Here is a 9,669-nt window from a genome sequence, read left to right as displayed (position 1 = left end):
TCCATCTCCCAAGCTTGGGATGCATTTTTCAGGGTTATTCTTTTTAATAGCAGTTCTATGCACGAATATGTCTTGCTGGTTGTCACACCTTGTTATAAAACCATAATTTTGCTTAACATTATACCATTTTACTATCCCTAAGATCTTAGTTACTATGATTTTTTCCTTTTTCCGAGTGGCTGCTGTTTTCTGTCTCGCTGCGTCTTTGCTCTCTCCTTCGGTCGCTCCCGTGTTGGAATTCTCGGGGCTGCTGGTGCCTGCGCGCTCTTCCCGGGGTCGCGTTCGGGGCTGCGCGGGCCGGGCCGGGCCACGCCGCTCAGTTCTCCGTGTGTCGCCTCCTCTGGTCGCAGCTTCGCTGCCGCTGCCGGGCGCTGCACTCACGTCTCGGCCGGGCCCCCGAGCGACGACTCCCCCGCGCCCCGCTCCAGCGCGCGTCTCGGCCGGGCGCGGCTCCGTTCCACCGCCATCGCCGCCCGCCGCTGCCCGCGTGCCGCCTCTCTCGGTCGGGCGTTCCCGGGGCTCGCTCCACCACGCGCTGCACGGGGCCATTCGGGCACCGCCGGGTCCCGCCGCGCCTCGCTCCGCCACCGACACTGCGGCTCGCGTGGCTCCGCCCGCGCGCGGGAACTGCCTCGCTGCTGCTCGCAGAGCGCTCGGCGCACGTGGCCTGGGCCGCACGGTCCCTGCGCCAGGCTTCCCTTTGCCAGGACACAGCTGACATTGCTCAACAGTCTCGGTAACTAAATAATATTCACGAAAATATTCTTCCATCGGCATATATTTTGACTCCAATATTAACTGTGTCCAAACGGTTTTCCAAAAGCCCTTGGTAAGAATTAAATCCCAAGAAACATAGAAAAAGTTCTTAAACAACCATGCCAGGAAGTGTTTCAGTTCTTTTTGAGCTTGAATCAAGCTAAAATTTACAAATCGTTGTTCAAGAATCATTTTAAGTTTAAGATAAATGTCCATATGCGGCTCTGAGAGCCAAGAGTCTTCCCACGGTTCCTCCATAGTTTAGATATGGAATAGCAAAGCAAAACCAAAAAGAGGAATCCAAAGTTTCCAGGGTTTACTCACACAAATCAGTCGCTTAGGGATCGGGGATCGTTCTGCTCACAAATCTCCACCATTTGTTGCAGTGGGGATCCTGCAACACGCATATATCAAACCAGGAGTCCCGTGGAAAGGAAATATATATGGACAGACAGATTCTTGATAGCTGTTTCAGAGATGTTTATTTCTCCAGCCGCATGGCTGGAGCTCTACTGAGGAACTGTTCCAGTCACGGGACCAAGGGTCCTTCTGCCCGCGCAGGGAACACAAACCAACCAATGGGAACGAGGCTGAGCAGGGGCAGGGAAGCCCCGTGTCTGTGCCCTCAGGGCCCCTTTCCCAGGGCTACACGGCAGGGGAGGAGACCCCAACAGGTAAGCTTCCTAATCCAGGTTCTTTTTAAGCATCCATTTAACCATTACAAAGATGCTCTAGGTTTACAGATTTAGGATCATTTGAATATTGCAGGTTATCTCAGTAAAGAAGGAACATAGACCCTTTTTGAACTGTCAGTTTGCTTCTTCAAACTAAGAGACCTGTGGCTGCATAATATACTTTTATCAAAAGCTTATGACAGAGCTGGCAGCAAAGCACCCGAATACATTTAACTAGACTGTCTATTGGGACATTTTATCCAAGCCCTTGCAGCTCCTACCTCAAGATGAATGATACTAGAATATATGCCAAGCAAATAAAATTAAATTGTGATGGAAACATCGGTAGTTGAGGGATTTTAAGTGCAGGTGAAAGCATAGCACTGGTTCTTGACATCTCTTATCTAATGTTACAGTCGGTATCAGCCCTTGAATGAAGTAGGGAAGATAAAAATGGTTCTTTAAACATTCATTTACTTCATCACTTACATTAAGTTTCGTATTGAACTACTTGAGGGTTTAAAATAATGCATGCAAAAGTTGCTCACAGTATCATATAGCTTCAAGGCAGGAAATTCTGATTTGACAACATGATGAAAAAGGTTTTTAACAGTGGTAAAATGTTAGTAGTCCTGGCGTGGATAATACAGTCCCTTGTATGAATAAATGGGTTCAGTATGGTCACATATCCCTGAGACAAATGGAAAACTGGAGGAAATGCAAGAAAGGGCTGTTAAGATGATCAGGGAAATGGAAACCTGCCTGTGTGAGAAGAGCTTGCTTAGTCTCTGTCAATGAGGACTGAGAGGTGATGCGACTGGTCTCCATCAATATTTCAGAAGGCCAACATTGAAGAGAACAAAAAGCTAATTAAACTAAAGGACAATGTTGGCACAAAAACAAGCAGGTATAAATTGACTGTGAATACATTTAAGGATGAAATGGAAAGAATATTTCTAAACAGCAAAGGAAACGTGTTTTGAAAGAGGAGATAGAGCAGCAAAATCCCTAAGAACAGTACATGGTGATTTTCCTCAACAACTTGTGTAAGTCTGCCATGGCTGGCTGTGATCACAGGGGGAGAGATTCAGTATCTTTTCTTCGGACACATCTGGCCAGTGTCCTTTATCAATCTAGAGGAAACACGCTTTTGGGTGCACTTGGAGACTGCAGTATGTGGGATGAGGAAAAGGAAGGGTGCTTGCTTTCCTAAATGGTCAGTCATCTGACCTCCGGCCTTCTCCCTTTACCCATCTGGTGAAGAGAGTGTCTGGATTCAGAATTAAAACATCCAGATTTTAAATACTTGATACTGAACTTCGTTGCAACTGAACATTTAAATCTGTCTTTTATAACACACCTTGTGAATCATAAACTAAAGGATAGTTTTTGTTTAGCTATGGATTAACAGTAGTTTAATTTCTATTTTACTTCCCCTTAAAGAAGACAATGGTTTTATATTCTATATTCTTTGAAAATCTCAACCCAAACTCTGGGTTTATACCTCTGTCATTTACTCCAAACATGCCTCTAAATTCCAAAGATTCCACCACTTCAGCAGTGATCATTAGTTCAGCAGAAAGCTAAGCAGAAGTTGAAGAAAGAAAGCCGATTATCTGGGATGTATGTAACGTGTCTCCTATCCCAATCCCACTCAAAATTTCCACTCCCACTCCTAGCCATGCACAGAAATACAGGAAAAAACAACCAATTTCCTATGACTACTGCAAATAATCAAGTTTAAAAAAGTAATGACAGAAGAAAAGTTTTAAGAATAAATATTGAATTTCATCTGTCCCCTGAAGAGAAATACCCTCAACTTTTCCAAGTATCTCTAAGATAAACATGCTGTTACTGTGACATTCTTGTGGTGTCAGTATGCCACTTTTAGCTCATTTCATTTCACAAACAAATGCCGTAACAGATCGTATTTTAGCAGAGTTTAATTCCTTTATTAAAGCCAGACGTTGCAGACCGCGATGTCTCCGACAAGGAGTAATTTCAGTTTACACTCGGCGCTGTGGGTACCCGGTGTCCCGCAGAGCCAGCCCTTCCCTGCAGCACAGCAGAAGGAGGCTGAGGCACCCAGGCTGGGTCGGGCTCCTCGGGCCCTGGGCCTGCGGAAAGCCCGTTCCAAGGTGTCCTTTTCTCCAGTGGAAGCAGGTGGACGCTCCCTCGCGCCTTTACAGCGAGGGACAGGACGAGAGCACATAGCCTTGCGCTGCGCCAGGGGAGGTTAAGTTTGAACATTAGGAGGAATTTCTTCACAGGGTGATTAGATACTGGAATGGGCTCCACCGGGACGGGGTAGAGTCACCATCCCTGGGCGTTTAAGGAAAGACTGGGCGTGGCACTCGGTGCCAGGGTCTGTTGACATGAAGGTGTTCGGTCACAGACTGGACTCGATGATCTCAGGGGTCTTTTCCACCCCAATGGGTTCTGTGGCTCCCACCGCCACACAGCCGCCGCAAGAGCGAGCTCCCACTGGAGCGGGGCGCGGCTCCTGGCGCCACGCCCGGCACTTCCGGGCCGCCTCTCGCTGAGCATCTTGGGATCTGTAGTTCCCGCGCTCCAGACGCCGTGCTACCGCTATTGCGCACGCGCAGAAGTCCCTCAGAGCAGCGCCGCGGGGGCGATCGGCGCCCTCCAGGCACGTGACTCTCAAGGCCCCGCCGCTTCCTGCCCCGGCAGCCCCCGCTGCAGGAGACTCCGCTGGCCGACCGGAAAAGCGGCTTCTCACGTGGTGCCCAGAGGCCAATCAGATGCCGCGTTTTCCAGGCACCGCCCCTTCGCCTTCCCGCATTTCCGCGAGATGGCGGCGCTGGGGGCCCGGCGGCTGCTGCGGCCCGGCCGGCGCTGGTACTCCGAGACGGTGCCCGTTCCCCCCTCGCCGCCCGCCAGCCCGCTCTACCCGCCCGTGGTGGCGTCCTTCACGGCCAGGAGCAAAGCGGCCAAGTCGCGACGCCTGCAGCGCTTCAAGCAGCGGGTGCACGCGGCGGCCACGGTGGAGGAGAAGCTGCGGCTGTACGGGAAGCTGCAGCGGCCCAAGTACACGGTGCACCCGCAGACCTTCGCCCTCAACGCCGACCGCTGGTACCGCAGTTTCACAAAAACCGTCTTAGTGCCGGGCTTGCCCCCGAGAGCCGCGGCCGCGAAACCCCCGGCAGCGGCGGCAGGAACGACCCCCGAGGCTGGCAGAGCCCCGGAGCCGGGAGCGGAGGCGCCGGGGGCTGCGGAGGCGCCGGGGGCCGCGAAAACCCCGGAGCCCGCGGCGGGAGCGGCGGCGTATCCGGATATGGGCGAGTTGCGCTCTCTCGCTTGCGATGCTCTCCTGCAGGAGAGCTTCTATCAGAACAAGAAGCGGCCGTTCCTCTACCGCGACCAGGATCACACGCCCGGCCCCTTCCTCACGCAGCTCGTTTCCACCCTCGCCGCTTTCCTGTCTGGTCGCAACCCACTGCTGGCTGCTTCCTCCCTCGGTACGGAACGGGGCTGGCAGGGAAAGGGACGTAGGAGCCCTTGGGCGGCGGGGCCAGTCTGTGAGCCGGCACGAATGTCGCTGGTATATCTGAATTGTTCAGGCCATCACTAGTGGGTAGTCTCTATCATTACACATGGATTTTGGGTTTTGTGTCTGACTGCAGCTGGAGAAGAATTGGAAGGTGAAGAATTTAAATGCAAGAGGTGAATTACTGTTTTTCTGTGTTCCTTTTTCTGTTTCAGATCTAAACCCTGAAGTTAACTATTACTGGCATCATGGTGAGGAAGTTGTTGTTCATGGACACCGAAAGGGTAGACTTGACCCTGTGCGATTCCAAATAGATGATAACCCACACCTCCAGATCCGTGTACCAAAGCAGCTTCCCGAGGTGTGGATGTTTTCAACAGCAAGCTAATACTGTGCATTTTCACTTTGGTTTCTGATAGCCATTGAAACCATGCAGAGGTAGTCTGTGGAGGACCTAGTTAACAGTATGTAGCATATTTGGGTATTTTTCAAGTCTTAATACCCTTGCTACGATTACATGGTAATGGCTTTGTAGATATTGAGATGGTCTTCTAAACTTCTGGTTCTCTTTGTACTTTAAATTTCATGTTGTTACATTTAATTAAATGGAATTTTTAACATTCTATGCTTGGAGACAAGAATAAGAAACGTGCTGTGGAACATTCTCACTGAAGGAGAATAATAGGAGTGGAGGTAAAAAAAAAAAGAAATAAAAGCATGTATAATCTGAACGTGAGGGTTCTTGTCTGTTGTTATTACTCAACAGTTGCTTTCTTGAATGCTCAAGTTCTCTGGAAGTATATTCTGTTTCAATATTGTAGTGTTTTTATTGCGGGTCTATACAGTGGTAATTGTGTAGCCAGTGAGGGTCTCTGTTGTCCAGTTTCCACCACAGACAGAAAACTGTTGTGCTTTCTGTAAACACAGAACCTTTATTGGTGACTTAGTTGTACAATTTGCTTGGGTTAGTATTGTCAGATGCTACAAACCTTGGCATTTTTGAAGAACTGTCTAGGCAATTTAAAACATTGTGTAGTGCAGAAAACCAAATCTGTAAACTTAGTCTGCAGGTTCAAGTTAGTTTATTGGCTGCTGCTAGAAATGTTTTTACTCTTTTTCCATGGAAGCAGATTCTGGTTTTGAAGGTAGTAACAACTATCTTCAGCTTTTTTAGCATCATTTCACATACTCTTTGTATGTTGTGGAAAAATTAATCCAACATGACTGTGCTAGAGCTCGTCACAAGATGAGCAGGTTTCTTGCAAAAAATTTTCATTTAAGGTTATCTGTATGGTGTATGTAAGCAGGACTTGCACTTTCTGTTGTCTGACTGGGAAGCGGTGTATTACATTGGACCTGATGGCAGAAATGTGTCTTACATCATGGCTTTTCTTTCTTCTGCTGTCTTCAAGGTTGTACCCCTGGAGTCAGATCTTGGAGATGTTCCTGTTATTGATCACAAGCCATCCAAACTGCCATTGTTCAAAAAGCAGTACGAAAACAAGGTATTTATAGGTAAGAGTTTTTAATTGTGAAATATTAACTACTTTAGAAAGAAAAAAAAAAAACCAACCCAACCAAACAAAAACCAACTCCAAAACTAATTCCAACTCAATCTTTCTTCTCCCATCAACAGAAAAAAGTTGTGTATTTTTATCTATAACTGTATTATATAAATATATGTAGTGTAAAATCTCTGTTGAGATTTCTTGTCAGTTAGACAATGGGGAATAGCATCCTCCTGTGCATGTGGTACTGTGTCTAAGAAATCTGCTTGAAGAAATTCAGTTGAATAGAAAATTTACACAAAACTTTGAATTTTGATACATCTCCAGGGAAATTCTCAGAGTCATTTTAGCATGTGAACTTCTGCCTCTTGGAAGTAGGCAACTCCTCACAGATCTACAGTAGAGGTTCTAACTTTAGAGTCTCATGGTGAAGATGTATGTTTGTGTGCATAATTGAGAGTGTTCTTTCTGTGACTGATTGTTTCATTTTGGGGAACACAGGATCAAAGGTGGCAGATCCATGCTGTTATGGACACACCCAGTTTCATCTTCTTCCTGACAAACTGAAACGGGAGAGGTTTATAAGAGAGCGTCTCGAGGATCAGATCGAAGTTGTTTATCGATCGAATGGAATTGCAAGTCTTTTTGCGTGGACAGCAGCACAAGCAATGTATCAAGGTGAGACAGTCAGCTTGACAAATTTTTCCTGGTTATGAATGCCTACTGTAATGTTCTTTAACCTTTTCTCCCTACCACCTTTCTCTCACGCTTTTTGTTCTGAAGACCGTCTTTTAAGTAAGTCTTTACAGATGTAATTGAATTGAAAAGAGTTAGTTAAGACTTTGTCTTTGAGTACTTTGATTCAGAGGAATTAATTACAGAGAAAAATATTTTTTCATATATAACAGTAAGCCTGTGCAAAAACCTCAATCCTGCTTTCACTTGCTCTTTCCGCCTTAAGAGGGAAATGTGGTAGGTAACAACTATGGAACAACTACGTTGCTTACCCCTTGTTTCAGTAATTTCAATTCCATGAAAATACTAGGAATGAAAGAAAAATGTCAGCAGCCTTACATTTAGAATTTTATGCCTATGTTTGTCTAAAAAAAATCCAAGAAGACCTGGATAGTTAGACCAGATCAGTCTTTCACTTACTCTCATAAATATAATTATTGTCTAGTGTTGCTGTCGGCCACCCAATGGCATGTAGTTTCACTTGAGAAACAACACATGTAAGAAAATCCTTTGACTATGGTGTATATAGCTGGCTCTGCATAAAACTTATTTGGTAATGGTGTCTTAGAAAGCTTAGCTTCCTTTGTGGATGTAAAATATTGAAGTCAAGTAAGTCTTCTCTTCAGCATTGGTCACAGCTGTAAACACATCATGAGTTGTAAGGACAGCATTATATCTATGACTTTTTTTTATTCTGTAACAGTTTCTAGCATTGTTGCACGTGATAGTAATATTCTTAAAAATATCTGTGTGTGTACTAGTGCACATGCATAAATATGTAAATATTTTTAACATGCTATTAGTGCTCAGTCGGGTTTGTTTAAAACATTGATACTTACTGACATAGTGTTGGTGTCTGGCTGATTACTATAGCAGTTATGCTCATGCTTACATATGCATGCCTTTGTCATGAAACAAATGCTCACTGCCTCTTGAGAACCATGGAATAGTAAAAAGACATCTTTCCTCAGCTCAGTTGCAGGATTTTACAATGCATTAGTAATTTAACTGTTTTGGAAAAGTCACTTGGCTGATCAGTGACTGGTGTTGACCAACTGGTAATAGGGAACTCTATACAAAATGCAAGTATGCCACTGTCCCTGATCTTGGACATAACCTTTATTGGTGATTATGTTTTGGTTATTCTGTATGAAAAATACTTGTGTTGGACTTTTTCCCTACTAGGCAGCTGCTGCAATTCGCACTGTTTTTCTGTATTTCAGGACAAGGGTTTAGGCATGTGTGCTGATAGAAATCTCAAGTTATGTTGTATTTGTTTATTTTGTAGGATTCTGGAGTGAAGCAGATGTGACCCGTCCTTTTGTATCGCAGGCAGTAGTGACTGATGGAAAATACTTTGCTTTCTTTTGTTACCAGCTAAATACTTTAGCACTAACTGCAGAAACTATTAAAAACAACCCTCGAAAGAATATCTGTTGGGGTACAGACAGTAAGCCACTGTATGATGTTGTGGAAGATGGTAATGTGAAAGGCTTTAATGATGAAGTTCTGCTTCAGTTGGTTCGTTTTCTACTAAACAGACCAAAAGAGTTGTAAACCATTAAACCACATGTAAAGTATGTGCCTGAACTTCATTGTAACTCCTAAAGTAGAGCTATATTATGCCTTGATATTAGTCAGGTATTTGTCTAGCAAACACTATATACATATTTCATTTGGGCCTTCTTCCATTTTTCTATTTTAATGTATACTGTACACTGGCAAATAAAAGGCTGGAATACGTTGAAGTTTTTTGTATATTTACTCTTAAAAGCCTACTGTGCTAATTCAATGTCATGTGAGTATGTTTCTTTAGCAGATCCACAGGTCCATGCTGAACTGTCACAACAAAGTATGAATTCATATGACCATCTGATAGTATCACTAGGGAGACAGCTGTCTTGATACTCAGCACCAGTGATAAATTTCTAATTTTGTGTGCCTGAGAGAAGTTAAATACTTATTCATTCTAAAGAGTAAGTGAGCTCAGAATAAAAAGTGTTTATTAAGGAATGGTTGGCAATTTAGTTACATAGTAAGAGAAGTCTTTAGATGTGGTAATATAAACATGATGAAACTTGCATCCAAAGACTGTGTTGTGAACAAGCATACACAACTTTAAGCTGTCACCTCCAGAACCACGGAGAGAACTCTCAAATGCATTTGGAGTCTACAGTTTTCCCTTTAGTGTGGGTCCTTGATTTCAGCTGTTGGTATTTTGAGGTTTTCATTGCTGATACTTGGATGTCTTAGGAGTGTTTTTAGTAGACCACAGCTGATCCCCAGCCACAGCTGTCTGATTCATAAAATACAACATTATACAATCATTGAGTAGTTTGGGTTGGAAGGGACCATTAAAAGTCATTTATTCCAAGCCTCCTGCAGTAAGCTGGGACATCTTCAGCTAGGTCAGGTTGCTCAGACCCTGTCCATCCTGACCTTGAATGTTTCCAGGGATGGGGCATCCATCTACCACATCTCTGGGCAA

General features: G+C 44.9%; 1 protein-coding gene across 1 annotated transcript; it reads left to right on the top strand.

Moving 5' to 3' along the window:
• The first annotated feature begins 4,215 nt into the window (after positions 1–4,215).
• On the top strand, positions 4,216–8,929 carry MRPS30 (mitochondrial ribosomal protein S30). Its single transcript, XM_048292260.1, has 5 exons — positions 4,216–4,909; positions 5,154–5,299; positions 6,351–6,453; positions 6,948–7,124; positions 8,470–8,929. Exons 1-5 carry the CDS (start codon positions 4,243–4,245, stop codon positions 8,736–8,738), a joined length of 1,362 nt encoding a protein of 453 aa, XP_048148217.1. The 5' UTR covers positions 4,216–4,242; the 3' UTR covers positions 8,739–8,929.
• The last annotated feature ends 740 nt before the right edge of the window (positions 8,930–9,669 follow it).

Source organism: Corvus hawaiiensis, chromosome Z (assembly GCF_020740725.1).
Source record: "Corvus hawaiiensis isolate bCorHaw1 chromosome Z, bCorHaw1.pri.cur, whole genome shotgun sequence".
In the NCBI taxonomy this organism is placed as follows: Eukaryota; Metazoa; Chordata; class Aves; order Passeriformes; family Corvidae; genus Corvus; species Corvus hawaiiensis.
Note: the sequence above shows the minus strand (reverse complement) of the source record. Positions and strands in the feature narration are given on the sequence as shown.

Coding starts and splice junctions, on each gene's coding strand:
- MRPS30 (XM_048292260.1), top strand. CDS start 4,243: ATGGCGGCGCTGGGGGCCCGGCGGCTGCTGCGGCCCGGCCGGCGCTGG. Junction 6,454..6,947: donor CGAAAACAAGGTATTTATAG/GTAAGAGTTTTT, acceptor TGGGGAACACAG/GATCAAAGGTGGCAGATCCA. Junction 7,125..8,469: donor AGCACAAGCAATGTATCAAG/GTGAGACAGTCA, acceptor TTTATTTTGTAG/GATTCTGGAGTGAAGCAGAT.